Raw genomic sequence first — 19,825 nt, 5'->3', positions numbered from 1 at the left:
AGAACCCCACAAATATAAATTATTTTTGTATATACAGTATATTAATTGATTGGAATAATGCATATGGTAACATTCTGCCTCACCACTCTGTTTTATCGTCATTGTGTGTGTTTTGTACTGTAGGTTGATTATTTTGACACCATTCCACGTCATCTCTGTATGCATCGATAGTAGTTCCATTCCCTCGTTGCCACCGAAGTCCATTATAAATGCAATAAATAAAATGTAATTCTATTGTGCATGTCATGTGCATGTCATCACCTGCACACCAGATTAGAGAAAGTTTCAAAATATGGATAAAAAAAAAGATGTGTCCAAAGGCGCCATTGGCACTCTCGACCACCAGGGGGAGGCGTCCAAAGGTGTCAGGTGGCACTGAGACAGTTTATAGCACAGGCAGACTCTACACATACTAGAGCATGTCTGAAATGAATGTCAGAGCTGGAATTGACACAAAAGTGAACCTTTCAAGCCTGTTTAATCTGCATTACTCGAGACATTACTCGATAAGCCATATCTTTAAAAAAAATAATAAAATCCAATGGCAGTTCCTCTGCTGGTCAATCTGGTCACATATCATATCGAGGTCAGGTGGAAACCTCCTAATTATGTCCAAAACTGTAGCTTTTCAGGATTCCAATTCAAAAGTAGCAGTTATTTTTTTCTTTTTTTTTTACAAACACGTTAAAATTATGGAGATAAGAGGTTTTTACCCGACAGCAACGATATAGTATTATTTTTCATGTGTTGACAGTATTATCACCGTCATTCCACAAGGGTCAGTTATGTCGCTACCTGCGTATGTCATAGGCTACTGTATGTACAGTTATTGTACAGTATGTCATACTGTATGTGTGTGAACTGTACAGTTCTTGTACAGTATGTGGCAACATCCATCCGTGTAGAGCCTGACACATCACATCTAATTTAACCCATAAGACTACCCAATTATTACTGATATTTTGACCCATATTGAAAAAAAAAAAGAAAGAAAAAAAAAGTTCTAATTTGATGTGATTACAGTTTATATTTGAGAACATTTAACACAAGCAAAGAAATGACAAAACAAATCTACGGGTAACTTTTTGCTAGTAATTAAACTTAAGCTATGAACTTTTAACTGCATACAATAAACAAGCAAACAACAAATCTAAAATAACATAAGTACAGTTAGGTTAAGTACAGTTCTAAACGTGAACTGTACTTATTTAACACTTAATCCCCATAAGAAAATGTCCAAACATGGCAGATCTGTAGCAGATACTGTTTGTAGATTTGCTGTTTTTTTTCTTCTTTTTTTTCCTCCTAAATTGTAAGAAATCGGAATGCATCAACCAACAAACTAGTTGGCCCCCAAATAATTGGTCAAACAAAATGCAATAAAACACAATTTTCTTTAACCCATTTAGACCTGATAACAGATTCTACAAAATGTCTTCTAAATCATGACAGTTTTCTGAAAAACCCATGTTTCTATATGTCGTTCTCAAACATTTTCATGTCAAGGACCCTCAAAAATATATGCCGCCGACCCCCATCTGAACATAATGTTCCAGGGACCCCCCCCCCCTCCAGAAGCAAATCTACAAGCTTGTAGTGCGGCACTCGGTGCCGCGCTATGAGCTTGTAGGTCTGCTATTTGTCAATAGCTAAAGTATAACATAATCCTTAAAACACCAAGAGGGGTTCCCGTCCAGAATGGACGTGAGCAATTATTTGAATATATATATATTCTTTCCCAGTGAACGTTTTTAACTCAAATATTTGCTTCTGTGGCGTCCCTGAAACAACATATTTTCAGACGGGGGTCCGCGGCCAAATACAGATAATTCTGGGGGTCCTTGACATGAAAAAGTTGGAGCACCACTGATATAGAATCATAGGTTTTTGTTTCCAGAAAACTGTCACGATTTAGAAGACATTTTGTAGAATCTGATCACGGGGCAAAAACAAAGAAAAAGATGCATCGACCCAAACCCATCTATGTGTCGTGCTCTACCGCTTTCAACATCCGCATGGTGCCGTGATGTCCTTCGTGGACGCGTGTAGTGCTGCACGATTGTTGTTAAGACGTGAATCTCACGTGAATTGAGATCACGATTCTCACTCGATTCTCATTATTTTCTCATGAAAAAAGCCTGTAGTTGCTGAACATTACTACATTCAAACTGCTTGTGGCCACCTGGAGCCAACTACTGTGGCTCGCCACTTTAAGTGGACAGCATCAAAGCTTGGCTTAAACCTCTCTTGTTCTCTCTTTTGTAACATAAAACATAACTAAGATGAATTGGACAGCCAACTAGTGCTGCATTTTGGGGAGGGAACCCCTTTTGGTGTTTTAAAGCATTATGTTGTACTTTAGCTATTGAAAAATAGCAGGTCTGCAATTTTTTGAAAAATCGCGAAAATATGCCTCAAATCTTTGAATATATATTATTACACATTTTAACTCAAATCTTTGCTTCTGGGGTGGTCCCTGGAACAACATCTTTTCAGATGGGGGGAGGAATATTACAACACATTTTTGGGGTCCTTGACATGAAATATTGAGAACCACTGATACAGAAACATAAGGATTTTGAAGATTAAATTTCGACTTAATGGGTTAATTGTGCAGCACTAGTCGCGTGTCACCGTCGTTCATGCCTGTCCCGTTGTTTTTTGTTTTTTTTTCTCCGACAGAACGGTGGTGAAGTGCAACATCGCCAAGTCCCAGGCGCTCTACAGCGCCCAGCGCGGCCTCAAGACCAACAACGCGGCCGTCTTCAAGGTGGGCGCCATCATGATCAACATCCCGCAGCATCCGGCCACGCTGCACAGCATGATGGTCCGCAGCTCCCACCAGCTCTCCAAGCAGATCGCCGACCTGATCCGACAACCCTCCAACATGTACGTATAAGTAGCCTTGCCGAGCCATATGAGGCCTGTTTCTGTAGGCCTGTTTCTGTAGCGTGAGGCAGCTTTGATGCACAAGTACACCCCCTGGACATGACGCTAGTGTGTCGCAGGGACTTTACCCCCCCCCCAATCCAACCCCTTCATGTTCTGTTTTCTTTCGTTTTAGCGATTTTAGCTATTTTTGACAGGGTGGGGGCGTTCGAACATGGGGCTACGCCGTAAAAATACAAAATGTTATGGCGATTTCTTTATTAATATTTACTATAGTCCTACTTGACCCCAGGAAATTACATCTGGCCACAAAAGATCGCAGGATCTACTGAATGTGAAGGTAGAGGTACTAGGGGGATGCCATACTGTGTGTCGTAGGCTCAATATGTCAGTTTGTCACATTCAATAGATCCCGTGATCTTTGGTGGCCAGTTGTAATTTATTGGGGTCTAGTAGGACTATAGTAAACAATAAAAAAAAAATCATATTTTTTAGTAAAAAAAAATACATATTTAGGACCATGTTTGAATCTCTAAAACGAAAGAAAGCAGCAAATGAAAAACAATTAACCCATTTTGGGCGGGAACCCCTTTTGGTGTTTTAACTAAGCATTATGTAAATACTTTAGCTATTGAAAAATAGCAGATCTACAAGCTCATAGCGCGCCACTCGGTGGCGCGCTATGAGCTTGTAGGTCTGCTTTTTTTGAAAAATCGTAAAAATGTGGCACAAATCTTTGAATATATATTCTTTCAGAGCGAACTTTTTTTTATTTCAACGTCAGGCCTAAATGGATTAACATTCATCTTTTACTTTCTCTAATAACAACCTAAAACATGAACCTTGGTTGGAAAAAAACTAAAGTTGTCCTTTAACCCATTCAGGCCTGACGTCGAAATTTAAAAAAAAAAGTTTTCTAAATCATGACAATTTTCGGAAAGATTTGAGGCACATTTTAACGATTTTTCAAAAATAGCAGACCTACAAGTTCATAGCGCGCCACTCGGTGGCGCGCTATGAGCTTGTAGATCTGCTATTTTTCAATAGCTAAATTATAACAATGTTTAAAACACCAAAAGGGGTTCCCGCCCCAAAATGGGTTAATGGTTAATGTGGTTAAACGCTAACGTGACATGGATGCGTTCCAGGTCTCAATGGATTAAATGAAATGGAAAAGGGTTGGAAAACCACTGTCTTATAGTCAACCCAAAAGTAACACTTCTGTCCCGCCTCTCTCGTCTCTTTTTCCCCTCGTCAGTCCCACCGCCGCCGCTGCCGCCGCCGCCGCCACCCCCTCCTCCTCCACCACCACCAGGGAGGACGCGGCCACGCCACAGCCCTCGTCGGACAGGGCGGCCAGCGTCAACCAGACGCCAGTGGAGGCCAACGAGTTCCCGCAGCTCCCCGAGGGCCTGGAGAAGAAGCCCATCGTCCTCAAGTTCAGCGCCATGATGGACGGCATCACCATCGGAGCGGCGCTGCTGCCCTCGCTCAAGGCCGAGTACAAGATGGGACGCATGAAGAGCCACGGCATGACCGGTGTGTGTGTGTGTGCGCGTGTGTGCGCAGGGACGTGCACACATATACATCAAAAAGGGGGCTTAAGACCCCTGCCCTTTTACCCGTCTGTAAAAACAACTGCTCTCTCCAGACCATGAATGCAGTTACTGTACTATGGTGAAAAATCACACCTGTGTGAACTGAGTGGTGCAACTCCCCTCTGCCCCTGCCCCTCTCTCTCTCTCTCTCTCTCTCTCTCTGTAATTAGCACTAGGCAACAGTGCAACACTATCTCTCTCTCTCTGTTTCTGGCACAACGGCGCCACTTTTGCCCCTACTGGTACTCATAGTCACACAGGTTAACACAGACATTGCTGTTCCTTGGAGTGGTTGCACCACTCAAAAAATGCAAATGCCACTCCTTTCCATGCCATGCTGGAAGGCAGCATTCAGAATAATTGCTTTCCCCCCGCCCACCGCCCCGAAGTCTCCTGAACTTGGAACGCAGAATTTTCGCAGAAATTTTTGGATTTAGAAATCCATGTCGTATACACACCGCATCTCCACTAGCTAAAGAGTGCTGGGTTGCGCCCCCGGAAATAGCTGATCTACAAGCTGTCAACAAAACAAATACAAAAAAAATCATTATCATTTTTTTCCTTATCAACTAGTCAACTAGTACCAACAAGGTCGACTAGTGGATTTACTAGTCGACTAGTTGAATAGTCGACTAGTTGCTTAAGCTTAACCCATTTTGGGCGGGAACCCCTTTTGGTGTTAGCATTATGTTATGCTTTAGCTATTGAAAAATAGCAGACCTACAAGCTCGTAGTGCGCAACCGAGTGGCGCGCCACGAGCTTGTAGGTCTGCTATTTTTGAAAAGTCGAAGAACGACTGACATAGAAACATAGCTTTTTCAGAAAACTGTCAGGATGTGGAAGACATTTTTAGAATCTGATCTCAGGTCAAAATGGGTTAAAGCCCTAGTGAGCATATCTTTCTGCTTTCTCCGTCCGTCCCGTCCCTCCAGGCGCACAGACCAGCTTCACCTTTGAGCTTCCCAACCACAAGCTGTGCTTCCAGTCCAAGGTGTCCCCCGTGGACATGTCCACGCTGCCGCCGTCGGCCAGCCTCAACCTGCCGCCGGTCACCATGTCGGGAGAGTACATCATGGAGGAGCACGACGGCCACTCGGACCAGGTCTGGTCGGCGCCCGACGACTTCCCCGCCGCCAAGCAGGGCAACTACCTGCAGGGCAACTACCTGCGCTGCGTGGCTGAGGTAAGGACGGCAAGCCATCCCCGTTGGTTTTGTTTTTGCCTGACCTAAAAATAAAAAAAAATAAAAATCTAAATCCTCCAGTTTTCTGAAATAAACATTGTCACGATTTAAAAAAAAATAGCAGACCTACAAGCTCGTAGCGCGCCACTCGGTGGCGCGCTATGAGCTTGTAGATCTGCTATTTTTCAATAGCTAAAGTATAACATAATGTTTAAAACACCAAAAGGGGTTCCCGCCCCAAAATGGGTTAAAACTCTTCTAAAATCCCGACGGTTTTCTGGAAATACCCCATGTTTCTATGTCAGTCGTTCCCAAACATTTTCATGTCAAGGACCCCCAAGATTATTATGTAACTGGCCGCCGACCCCCATCTGAAAATATGTTGTTCCAGGGACCCCACCCCCCCAGAAGCAAAGATTTGAGTTAAAAACTTTGGCTCTGAAAGAATATATATATTCAAAGATTTGTGCCACATTTTCACAGGAACCCCTTTTGCTGTTTTAAGCAGTATGTTACACTTTAGCTATTGAAAAATAGCAGATCTACAAGCTCATAGCGCACCACCGAGTGCCGCTCTACGAGGCGGCCAAATACATATAATCTTGGGGGTCCTTGACATGAAAATGTTTGAGAACCGCTGACATGGAAACACAGGTTTTTCTTCAGGATTTAGAAAACATTTGTAGAACCGTCCTCAAGGTCTAAATGGGTTTAATGCTTCTCATCTTCCCCACCGCCATCGGTTGCACGTGGTCGTCATGACTCGGTGACCTCCGTCCGTCTCTGCCCCGTACAGATCGGCTCCTTCGAACACAACCTGACCACGGACCTGCTCAACCACCTGGTGTTCCTGCAGAAGGTCTTCATGAAGGAGGTGAACGAAGTCATCCAGAAGGTGTCCGGTACGTATTTTTGGGTTTCGCCATACAGAGTGTTCGGATTTTAATCCCTCCGAAAGGGAAAGTTTGCCCTGGTAGTTCTGGCAATGATAACTACTCAGCCTCACACACATTGGAATAAACTTGAGAAACTGTCTTTTAACTCTTTTTGTTATTTATTTTACCAAAACTCTTTCACACACAACCACACACACTCTCTCTATACTTGTGTACGGTTCTGGCCGACCCGTGAGTTGAGGCGCTAGCATTAGCCTCAAGTAAATAAACAACACGTAGCTGCAGGCAGGCAGGTAATTTACTGTAACACACCAAAATAAAACAAATCACACATATTAATATAACATATACATATACACTATTAATATAACATATACACATTGACTGTAAACCTGAACATCATGCAAGAAATGATGAAGGAATTAACGTCACATTAACAATTAAACTGGTACTCACACATTGGTCTCTACCAGTTGACAAACATCTCCGCACTGACTAAAAGACCAGCTTGCACATGCGCAGTATAGCGTCCCTCACCAAAACATTCACTCAAAATGAAATATAAACACGGGTTCCAATAAAATACAGTTAAACATGCTCACCTTTCCCATGCAATAAAATCACCCCTAAACATACATATTTACCCAAATTATCCCCTCATTTTACTCCTGAGATAAGTTTGTAAACTTTAGTCCAGAATAATAAAACACGATGTCCCGTTAGCCAGGTGTGTGACCCCTTCTCAGCCACTAGAGGCACTCGTCCACCCATAAATAACCCCACACAGAGTGCCGCAGTTTAAACTCTTATCGCTGTTTCTCTGACATTTCTCTGACTAATGAAGTATTCAGCCAATAAATCCAAGTGAGTGGATTTTTACTCTTAATATATAGAGTAAAAAAATATATATAATATATATATTATATTATATTATTATATTATTAAATAAAACTTCAGAATGGTAGACCTGAGGCCTACCATTGCGTGGCACATCTATGCACGGAATGTCTATGTTCACAGGCTTCTGTGTGCGGCCTAGAGGGCATCTGAGCATGTGCTACACCATACCGCTTACACCGGAAACCGGGTCATTGTGTGTTAGTTTACATGGCTGTCATGTTGGGTACAGCGTAAAACCCAAGCAGCGCAGCGGCTGCAGCCAATCAGGTGCTCCGAGCCTTTGATTAGGCAGTGGTCTGTTATAGAGCGGAGCGGACATAACACACCGCTGAATTTGGTGATTGACCAATCGGAATCGAGCATTTTTCAGCTACACGGTAGCCATATTAACTTAATTCGGCTACTGTGTGTAGCTTTCGTGCATAACGGTTCTATACTGAGATATTTGCTTCAAATGTGTCTGACGTGGGTTGTGTAGGAATTGTTTGCCGATGGTCACAATGTTGTCATTTGTTTTGCTTCTTATTTGTTATGTTTCCTTCTATTATGTTTTTACAGGAGGAGAGCAGCCCATCCCTCTGTGGAACGAACACGACATCTCCACCGATGCAGACAAACCCAAAATCCTGCTCTATTCACTCAGTCTCATGTTCAAGGTGAGATCATTCTCTGTTCACGTTCCTCCAGCACCACTTAGATTAATCTATCCATCCTATCTAGGCTGCCGGGATCGATCTATTACCTTTGGCGCGTACGCCGAAGTATTTGCAGCTTTGATCGACGAAAATCCGGCGGAAAATAGTCCCATGGTTTGTTGTCGAAGAGAAAAACGTGCCGAGATTACGATGCGAGACGAACACAGCCTCCACAGCATGTTGTAGTCTCCAAACAAACCCACCGTTCACTTGCATTGAACTCATTTTCCCAGAAGCCCTAGCAGCCCAGAGCATGGCTTGATTTCCGGTTTCGTGATCATAACGCGACGGCCTCGTCACCAGGTCTGCTCTTTCTTTTTAACTATTAAAAAACGGCGAATTAAACACATTAAACAAATAGCGTGTTTAGCGTATTATGCAGCACCGACACATGGATTAAATAGCGGGGACCGCTAAATGAACCGGCTAGGATTAACTCATGTACTGATTAATGCGTCATCCTTTAGTAGGGCCGCACAATGTTAGGAAATCATGCCATATGCGAACACATTGTTTAATATTTCAAGTAAGCAAATGTTGAAGTATACATTATACAATATAGAACCCAGAAAATAATAACATTTACTCTACATTTCCATGTCTACAACATGGTTTTACTGAAAACAGTGCACCTCATGGCTACAACTGCTATTGACAATGAATGTACACCAATTTAGCAATAGGAGCTTCTCAATGTTCCCCTTAATCCACTGTCTTCTCATCCAAACAAACACATCCTACTGTATATACTTGGATTGTTGAAAGGTGTTTATTGATTCTGACGATACATGTTCTATATATTTATATTGTGCTATCTTGTGTTGCCAAGGAAGTGTTTTGTATGTGTTTGTTTGTTTGTTATTGGTGATAATAATTGGTGGTCATCGATGGAAATCGATGGAAAGTTTGTGTCCCACTATGTAGCTGGCTATATAGAGTATATTTGTACGTCTCTAATTGTTATGATGAATTGAACATGGTGGGCCCTAATTGTAATACTTTATGGTGTCGTCCACAGTTAACACCTTGAGGGCCCCGGGTTATTTAACCCATTAAATCGTAGCGCCCAGTGATTTATAGCAGCGGAGCACATTTAGCGACGGACCGGATGTTATCCCAGATGTGTCTGAAGTAGCTAGATGTAGCCAAAACACTCTAGAGGCGATCGACAACAACGGGAGGTATGATTAATTCTACCGCGACTAGCGACGGGACCGCCGGTGGGCCCTTTTAACACATAATCTTTTCTTAGAACTGGACGGAATGATTTAGATCAAGAGTTATTAACGTTTTAAGATTTTCGATCTCGTCGGCTAAACATTTCCGATGACGTCCCACTGTTGCGCAACATCAAGGATTGCACAACAGGTGCTCCCAGGCTGTGGAGCGATCCGTTTTCATATCAATAAACTTCGTCTTTTGGATTCAAACTTCGTCCTGGGCGATGGGGGTGTTAACAGTTTTGTTTTGAGTCGTGCTTGAAATGTACTGTAATTCTCCAATCTGTTAATACATTCATCAATCAATCAATCAGTCAATCAATCGAACCACCCACAGGGCATCCAGATGACGGCCACCACTCCGTCGATGCGGGCCGTGCGCTTTGAGACGGGCCTCATAGAGCTGGAGCTGTCCAACCGCATCCAGTGCAAGGCCCAGCCCGGCAGCAGCAGCTACCTCAAGCTGTTTGGGAAGTGCCAGGTGGACCTCAACCTGGCCCTGGGGCAGATAGTCAAACACCAGGTAACACGTGTTCAGCAGTGTGGGTTTTTAAACGGCACGTTTTGGTTTTTAGTTTTTGGTCATTAGTCTCTTGAATAGTTTTCATTTAGTTTTAGTCACATTTTACTTTAGTCACCTGGAATGTTTTAGTGTTGGTCTAGTTTCAGTCGACTAAATATCATACGATTGTAGTCGACCAAATCTGCGGTTGATTTTGTCGACTAAAATTTATTTTGTCGGGCCTTGAGGACGTCGTAATGACTGTTTTTACACTTGCTGAAAATAGCCGATCTACAAGCTCACCACCAATTGTAAAATGACTCATACTGGATCTCTTGTCCACTAGTCCCTAACATTTTAGTCTATTTTTTATGTGTTGACGAAATTGTCAGTATATTTAGTCTTAGTGTTAGTCATCGTAGCTTAGTTTTCATGTAGTTTCCATTTAGTTTTCGTCAGTGGAAAAAGGTATTCGACAAGCATTTTTCGTCTTAGTTTTAGTCGACAAAATCAACACTGTCAGCCTGGCTCTATAGGACAGATAGTCAAACACCAGATCTTGGATATTTTCAAAGCCGATTCAACAAAACAAAATTCAACCAAATCTGTTTTCTCAAGGAAGAAACTACGAATCTAAATTGACACAGATTCCATAACATCGCATAGGTTTAACACTAGCATGTCTGAAGTAAAATCAGACGGAAGTAGCAAATTCATAGTAGTTAATTCAAGTAGTAAATTCATATTTAGAAAATGTTTCAGATGTCAAAAATTTCTGAGATGATAGAATGGTGATGGATGATGATGGTCATGGAAGGGGAACCTTCTGAAAGTTTCATGGGCAAAGATAATAAACTTCAAAAATCTCAAAAAAACGGACAAAATGACCTCTCAGATCACCTGAGAGTTAATTTTGACCGTTTTTGAGTCGGATGTGTCAGCATATGTGACCAGATATGACTGAGAGCCTGCCATCGTGCAAACTCCAGCTTTTCACCAGAGGAGAAAAACTTTTTTCTTAATCCAAAATGAGTTAATAGCACAGGCAGACTCTTCACATACTAGAGCATGTCTGAAATAAGTGTAAATATGAAATAAATGCTTAAACATGTAGCTAGGTGTAATGTTAGAGACCACAGAAGTGATCCTTTCAAGCCTATTTTCTCAACTCGCTGTTTTCTGCAAGACATTACTCTATAAGCCATATCTACAAAACTGGTGGGTCAAACTGAACAACCGATATGTCAATTTGAAGCTATGATTCCCTGACATGAAAATTCCAAAAAAATCCAATGGCAGTCCCTCAGTCAAATTTGGCACCAAATGTTCTTTTTCACTGATGGATTTAGAGCCTGTGGTCGTGAATAACACATACTGAAGTTATTTGAAGCAGATTGTCAAACTGTATTTTAGCTCACATCATTTCAATTACCTCACTCCGTCAGGAGAGGGCGACAAAGCCCAACGGCTAAAGTCCCTCTAGCGATATTGAGACAGACTGTGGTGCTCTATAATAATTAAAGAGCAAATACAGTCTATATCAGTGGTACCCAAAGTGGGTTCCGCGGACCCCTAGGGGTCATTGAGGGAGTTACAGGGGGTCCCCAGCTAAATGACAGTTAGGAACCAAATGGGCCCTTATGGGCTCAAATGGGTTAAATTAACATTAATTTTACAATATAAATTGTGGTTCCAGAGATGGAAATGCCGGCCGATTCTAAAAACGCCTCTAAAACCTGACCTAAGTTTTCTGAAAAACTTCAAATATTTATATAGCAGCATAAAAAAAAATACATTTTTGAATACTGTACATACTGTACAGAACCCCAAAATGGGTTCCCGGCCTGAGGGGGTAAAACACCAAAAGGGGTTCCCGCCCAAAATGGGTTAAATGGGGGTCCTATAATGCATGTCAAACTGGGAGGTCCTTGAAATGAAAATGGTTGGGATCCCTGGCATATCTTTTCAAATGGGGGTCCGTGGGATAACACGTATCAATTCGGGGGTCCTTATGACATGCAAAAAAAGGTTTGGGGAACCACTAATCTGTAATGACTGTGGAACGATGTCTCCCTCCTCCCACGGGGCAGCACACCTAAACCTAACCTTAACCCTCTCCCAACCCTTAACGCACCCCTCACCAACCTTAATCCAGTCGTTTTAACGCACCCCTCACCAACCTTAATCCGGTCGTCTTAAAGCACCCCTCACCAACCTTAATCCGGTCGTTTTAACGCACCCCTCACCAACCTTAACCCGGTCGTCTTAACGCACCCCTCACCAACCTTAATCCGGTCGTTTTAACGCACCCCTCACCAACCTTAATCCGGTCGTTTTAACGCACCCCTCACCAACCTTAATCCGGTCGTCTTAACGCACCTTATGCAACCTTATGTCTAACCAATGCTATGTCTAACCAAAGGATGCCTCCCGTCTCCCCCTCCGCTGCCCACACAGGTGTATGAAGAGGCGGGCTCCGACTTCCACCAGGTGGCGTACTTCCGCACGCGGATCGGCCTGAGGAACGCGCTGCAGGAGGAGATCAGCGGCTCCTCGGACAAGGAGGCCGTTCTCATCACGCTCAACCGGCCCATCGTTTTCGCCCAGCCAGTAGCGTTCGACAGAGGTCTGGGTCACGTCCACACACACTCACTCACGCACGGTCACACACACACACACACACACACACACACACACACACACACACACACACACACACACACACACACACACACACACACACACACACACACACACACACACACACACACACACACACACACGTAGTTAGAAACATCATTACACCGGGGGGCCAATAAGGGCTTGTGTCGGGGGGCCAATAAGGGCTTGTGTCGGGGGCCAATAAGGGCTTATGTGGGGGGCCAAAAAGGGCTTATGTGGGGGGCCAATAAGTGCCATTGGCCCTTCAAGACGGACATTTGACGTAATGATAATTCCACTATCATAATTATTTATACTGTGCTGGCTGCCATCAGTCAGTTTTAGTTTCAGACTAATGAGAACATATTGCTTATTTTACTGTCCAATGACATGAAATGGCACAAGGGACGGACCCCACAAAAAGTCTGCACCCCCAAAAAGATTTGAGCCCCTGCCCCCTCAGTGCTCTCTGCACGGCCTTGTCCCTGGAACAACATATTTTCAGATGGGGGTCTGTGGCCAAATTCTGATAATTCTGGGGGTACCTTGACATGAAAAAGGTTGAGCACCAGCACCACTGACATATAGAAACAAAACTGTCCGGATTTCGAAGACATTTTGTAGAATCGATGGAAGGTTCTAAATGGCTTAACACCACTCTCTCCGCTTGTGGTTTTGAACATGACGTTCAAAATGTCAAGGTCATTATTATTCTCCCGTCTTCCCCCCCCCCCCCCCACATGCTCCTACAGCCGTGCTGTTCTGGCTGAACTACAAGGCGGCGTACGACAACTGGAACGAGCAGCGCATGGCCCTCAACAAGGACATCCACGTGGCCACCAAGGAGGTGGTGGACAAGCTGCCCGGCATCCAGCAGACCTCGGCCCAGGCCTTCAGCACGCTGTTCCTGCAGCTGACCGTCAACGACCTGGGCATCTGTCTGCCCATCACCAACACCTCCCAGGTACTGCGTTTAGTGTAGACCAGTGGTGGTTCCCAGAACTTCTTTCATGACAAGGACCCCCCCCCCCCCCCCCCCATTTAAAAAGATATGCCAGGGACCCCCCATAAGAGAATACATTTTTTTGTCATGGCTCTATCTAGGCATGTAACGATTCACTCAACTCGCGATATCACGATATTTTAAACAAAAAATATTCTCCAGAAACATTAATGTTTTTTTAATGTTATATAATTTATTCCCCCCCCCGAGCTTTTTTCACATTTTTGTATTTAACTACATTGCAAAAGAAGTGGCATTACTTTTGACAGTGCAGAAACATAATTGCCTTCCTTGATGTATTAACCGCCTTATGGCCAATGACATATTATTATGCGTGTTGATATCAATAAATCCCTCATGGCCATCTGACGTAATGACGTAATCGTTTAATCCCCTGTAATCGGGAGCTTAATATAACAAAATGTAGCATATTTTGGCTAATTTGGCTAACGGCCGATGTAATCTTCCTAAAACCGGCCGAAATCCGCGCGTGCACGGTCGATCACGCACGCGCGTGATCGTGCATGCATCGCTGCGTTAAATGCGCTATTTTGGGCTTGATTAGAGCTTAATTTGACTTAGTTATGAAAAATACGATGATAGCTTAGCATTCCGGACATCTGATAGTGCTGCACAGTAGCAAAGATACTACCGGATATTTTGATCGCAAACCGGAAGCGGTCATAGCTCGCTCTATTTGGTCAGAATCGGCACAATGGTGACGTTACCGCCACCATCAGGACTGATTGTCCCAATACTATAGTCTTGCCCTGTCAAAATGAGATATAGTGTGTATATCGCGGATTTTTCTATTGGCATTAAAATGACAAATTAAACATATGAATAGTGCTGGCAGAAGGCACAATCCACTGTTAATTAGGCTTGGCCACAAGAGGGTTTAATGAGCATCAATGACCATCATCACCTTGGGCAATGGGCACAGTCACAGACACACACAGCTCCCCTCTACAGTGCTCTACTACTGAAAGTGATTCTCTCCAAAAGCACTTGAATATGATTGAAGCTCACATTTCACATTTTTCTTTTTTTTTTGAAAATCGTTTTATTTTATTTTATTAAATCGATTCATATCGTCGGGAGTAATATCGATATACGATATATCGTTACATGCCTAGCTCTACCAGAGATTCTCAACCCGTTTCATTTCAAGGACCCCCCCTGTTTGACATGCATTAGTCTACGGACCCCCATTTTAATGGCATTTCTATCTCTGGAACCCCCAATTTATATTGTAAAAAAAAAATCAATGTTAATTTAACTCTGAGAGTGTAACGGGCCCGTTTGGTTCCATTTGTTCACGCTCAGAGTTACAGACCCATAAGGGTCCATTTGGTTCCAACTATCATTTAGCTGGGGACCCCCTGGAACTCCCTCAAGGACCCCTGGGGGTCCCCGGGACCCCACTTTGGGAACCACTGCTGTAGACCCATTGGGACTTACTCCTAACATTTAATTTTGGCTTTTATTCCACGTACTGTAACGTGTCATGTACGCACAGCATAAGCGCACATGTACACATTGTTGTTCTACATGTTCTTCATTTCCTTCCATAAGGGCGCATGTACAAGCTGTTGTCACACTTATTTCAATAGAGAGGACACATGGCTGGTACGGAGGGCAACCGCTCTGAACCCGGACCCAAGAGAACTTTAGGCCAGCAAAAGCGTGCAGGAAAAGTAATCCACCACTTATTCCCTTTCCCCTCCCCCCCTCCCCCCGTGTGTTGGGGTGACGGTAGTCTTTGCGTAGCCAGACCCTGTTGCCTTCCCACAATGTATTTTTTTTTTTAAATGTCATATATAATACAGTCTGGAGCACGGAAGTGATGCCTCCTCCCGCCCGCGCTTCCATTTCGTCTTCGCAGCCGCACAAATCTGTCATAATATAAATCAAAATCATTGGAGGCTACAATAGCTTGCTCCTAATCGAAAATTAAAAAAAAAAAAAAAAAATATGCAAAGACTTGTTCAATTGTGCGATGCTGCCTTTCATCTGATTTGGGGAGGTCTAGTTCTGCAGACTGCAGACTCCACAGTATAGCATTCAGAGATTGTGGAATAGTCGCCTGGCTACGCAAGACTATAGGTTGACAGTGACGGTGTCCTGTGTGTGTGGAACCTTATTTACACTTCATGGTGCGACGGCGCCTCGCGCTGAATAGAAGGCCCCGCGAGCTCTCTGTAAAGCTCGTGGAGTCTGCTATTCTCTGCCGTTCTCCTCGGGGCGGGGCGAGCGACGCCGGTGCGCCAATGAAGAGTAAATTAGGCATTTGGGGTGACAGTGACAGTGTCTGGTCCTGTGAGTATATACTGTGTATATCCACTGTCCTTGGAGGGCAGGTCACAACACCTACTAAGCCGTTATTTACATAAAAAAAACTGGAATAACAACTGAACCGTGGGGGTTGGTGTGAGGACTTTGGGGTAATTCGTTCATTCACGTATCACGGCTGTCCAGTGGAAAGTGTGTATATGTCCATAGCCTTTTCAGGAAATGGAAGGAAAACAAAAAATTGGCCTGTGTTCCAATGGATCGAATTATTATTTAGTCACAAGCCTTTGTTAATATTTCCCATTGGTTCAATAAAATAAAACCCCACAGACACGCTTAACCCCATTCTGGGCGGGAACCCCTTTTGGTGTTTTAAACATTATGTTATAATTTAGCTATTGGAAAATAGCAGATCTACAAGCTCATAGCGCGCCACCGAGTGGCGCGCTATGAACTTGTAGGTCTGCTATTTTTTGAAAAATCGTTAAAAGGTGCCTCAAGTCTTTCAGAAAATTGTCATGATAGAAAACATTTTTTTTTTTAATTTCGACGTCAGGCCTGAATGGGTTAACCCCACCGTAAACCCGGGCCGCCTGAGTTTGTGAAGTGAATATATTACAGAAGAAGTCACATCACGACAGGGTGTACGTTATTGTCCATTTTCAACTATACAACCTCAATTATGGACATACAAGGTTTCTGCCTGACCGCGACGATACATTACGAAGAGGTGGTTGTTATACCAGTTTGCAAGTGCCTCATCTTTCAACGGTGTGTGTGTGACGTGCCTTCAAAGTCAGAATGTTCAAATGTTCCACTCGAGATCCACCGGGTTTATGGGGGGTCACGTGACGGTTCCACTTGGGGGGGGGTGGGGTTTCTGATCCGGTTCCGTCTTATGTGGGTTCTAGAGAACGCATGCGGAGAACGCCGCGTGCGCAAAATGTCCAGGTACAGTATATATATAGGGCGGAGTGATTAGAAATGAAGACCGGGCTTTCCACAGGTGCTGTGTAAAGCCTGGGGGGAGACAAGGATCAAGTGGTACATTATGACACAGTGTGTGTGTGTGTGTGTGTGCGTGCGTGTGTCTGTCTGCGCACAAAGCCTGGTGATTTGAGGTGGAGTGTGTACAGTGTATGACAGGCTAGGTGTCTGGCTATCGTGTTTGAAGGGCAAACCTTTCCTCCTACTTGGCTTTCAAACTCATATAGAGCTTGCTATATAACAGTTTATACTTGATTTTTAGTTTGCTAGATTGTTGTTGTTTCGTTAATGTTGTTATGCAAATATAACGTATTGCAAGATGTGTTGCCAAGAAAAAAAGGAAAGAGACTTACTTTATAATAACCCATGAAGACCTAACGGCTTCTAAATCATTAGTTATCGCACTTTTTTTTTACAAAGATGGCCAAAAAGTAGCAGATGTAGCAGAATTGATGCGCTGCCAGCTTGTTTTTGAATAGCCGTTTTTTGGGCCGGGAATCCCTTTTGGTGTTTTAAAGCATTATGTTATGCTTTAGCTGTTGAAAAAATAGCAGATCTACAAGCTCATAGCGCGGCACCGAGTGCCGCGCTACGAGCTCGTAGGTCTGCTATATTTGAAAAGTCGTGAAAATGTGGCGCAAATCTTTTAATATATATTCTTTCAGAGCCAAAGTTTTTAACTCAAATCTTTGCTTCTGGGGGGGTTCCTGGAACAACATATTTTCAGATGGGGCTCGGTGGCCAATTTCATATCATTTTTGGGGTCCTTGACATGAAATATGGAGCACCACTGATACAGAAACATGAGGTATTTTAGAAAACTGAGGACCCCCTCTAAGACGAGATGATGCATCTCAGGGGGCTATCCTCTAAATTAAATACAATTTCAATATATAATATGTTGTGTTATCTTATGAACAGGTATGTATACTAGGCCTACAGTTAGGCATGTCCCAATAACGTTTTTTTTTCCCTTACGATCCGATTCCAATCATTTAATTTTCAGTATCTGCCGATACCGATTTTTTTCCTGATCCGTTATTTATATTTTTATAGAACACTTGTGCCATATCACAAGAGTACAATATCCAAAATCACAGACAATATCCAGTCTAATATGATGATATGGATATAATATTGTTACTAGGGATGTCCCCATCACGTTTTTTTGTTTTTTTTGCTCCCGATCCGATTCCGATCATTTGAAAATTACATTATCGGCCCGTGATCGGAACCGTAGACAACCGCAGTATATCATATTGTCGCCGTCCAACCTTGGACCACCACATTTCATCTTTCCCACCCCTAAATTGATACCTTATTGTATACTTAATCACATTACGGTGTACAGTGCATAATTAGTCGAAATTGTTAATTTTGTAGACCTATTAAAAATAACTGTCTGTAATGGCACGCCCAAAATAGGGAGCACCTGGTTGAAAGTGGTTAAGTATGCTAATTATTTTGGAGTGCCGCAAGGCATTATGGTCCATGAATAGACACCAAATTATCAACACACTTGAATTCCAGACATTACAGCTCCAGTCCTGCTTATTTACGGGATGGTTTTCTCGCGACAAGAACAAGCTTCACAACGCGTCGCGTCCGCGACGCGTTGTGAAGCTTGGAGGTCGGCTGTTCTCGGTTGTTTCTTTTTGTTTGTTTTTTGGGGGGGGGGGGGGGGGGGGGTGACGTGAGCGTGAAATGGGGGGCTACAACTCCTCCCTCTGTCCCTCCAAAAACGCAGGCCAATCACAGCATCGACTTTGACACGGGCTCGGCGCTGGTGCTGACCATCGAGAGCACGCTGATCACGGCCTGCTCGTCGGAGTCGCTGGTCAGCAAGGGACACTTCAAGAACTTCTGCATCCGCTTCGCCGAGGGCTTCGAGACCTCCTGGGACGACTGGAAGCCGGAGCTCCGCAGTGACATGGTCATGAACGCTTGTGAGTTCCACGATAGTGTCTGTTCTCATGCGTCTACAGTTGGGTGCCACCGATATTGTCCCTTATCATTTGACCCATTTAGGCCTGACCTCAAAATGTAAAAAAAATCCTTCTAAATCCTCCAGTTTTTCTGAAATAAATATTTTCAGGATTTTTCAACAAATAGCAGACCTACAAGCTCGTAGCGCGCCACTCGGTGGCGCGCTATGAGCTTGTAGATCTGCTATTTTTCAATAGCTAAATTCTAACATAATGTTTAAAACACCAAAAGGGGTTCCCGCCCAAAATGGGTTAACTGTCCTTTTGCGCAGATCACGCAAACCTCAGCAAAAAGAAAAGGACAATATCGATGGCCTCCAACTGTATGCCACCTTCTTCAAACCGTCTGCCCGCCGCAAACGAGGAACACGAGGGTGTAAATTAGTACCCTAGCTCGCCAAACACGAGACTCTCGTGAACCAGGGTTTACATTCTTTAATCCGAAGTTTTAATTCGATCGTATAAGATGCTATTGTTGCTATCGCGTCAACATAGAGTGGGACACTTGGCCGCGGCCATTTTGAAGATGCGCGCGCATCCACTTGCATTGGAAGCCCTTGTCTTCAAAGCCCTGTATCTCAGAAAGGACATTGAGGGGGCAGTTTCTGGCGTTTTCAACGGCCTGTAGCAGGCGCTGTGATACTCGCGGTCAGCTTTTTCCACCGCCGAGCGAGACAACAACAACCGGTCATGACAACACACACACAGCAGTTTCTCACAGCAACATGCGATTACGGATATTTGGATCTTCAAAGGAAGTGTTACGCGCGATAAAACCTTTGGCAATACGCTAGCGAGGGATTAATTAATGCTGGCGGTAAATGTATTAACACCCTGAGCGGCATAAACGGAGGTCTCCGTCCTATCAAATAGTAACGCCCGGCGCTCAGGACGGAGGTTAATCACAGGACGGAACATTCATGATATCATAACCGAGCGCAGCGCTCCACAGGCTGGGAGCGCCTGTTGGGCAACATTCAATGTAATTTCCGGTTGGGACGTCATCCAAAGTG

The 19,825-nt window shown here is 43.8% G+C and overlaps 1 protein-coding gene across 1 annotated transcript in view; it reads left to right on the top strand.

The window, feature by feature from the left end:
- kiaa1109 (KIAA1109) overlaps positions 1 to 19,825 on the top strand; it is a 196,760-nt gene that overhangs the window by 110,616 nt on the left and 66,319 nt on the right. The window contains 9 exon segments of the mRNA XM_079528812.1: positions 2,683 to 2,889; positions 4,148 to 4,428; positions 5,421 to 5,671; positions 6,468 to 6,573; positions 8,026 to 8,123; positions 9,720 to 9,905; positions 12,342 to 12,510; positions 13,298 to 13,509; positions 18,575 to 18,773. Of these exon segments, the coding sequence (XP_079384938.1) occupies positions 2,683 to 2,889; positions 4,148 to 4,428; positions 5,421 to 5,671; positions 6,468 to 6,573; positions 8,026 to 8,123; positions 9,720 to 9,905; positions 12,342 to 12,510; positions 13,298 to 13,509; positions 18,575 to 18,773 (1,709 nt within the window).

The sequence above is a fragment of the Electrona antarctica genome (assembly GCF_951216825.1).
Source record: "Electrona antarctica genome assembly, chromosome: 18".
In the NCBI taxonomy this organism is placed as follows: domain Eukaryota; kingdom Metazoa; phylum Chordata; class Actinopteri; order Myctophiformes; family Myctophidae; genus Electrona; species Electrona antarctica.
Note: the sequence above shows the minus strand (reverse complement) of the source record. Positions and strands in the feature narration are given on the sequence as shown.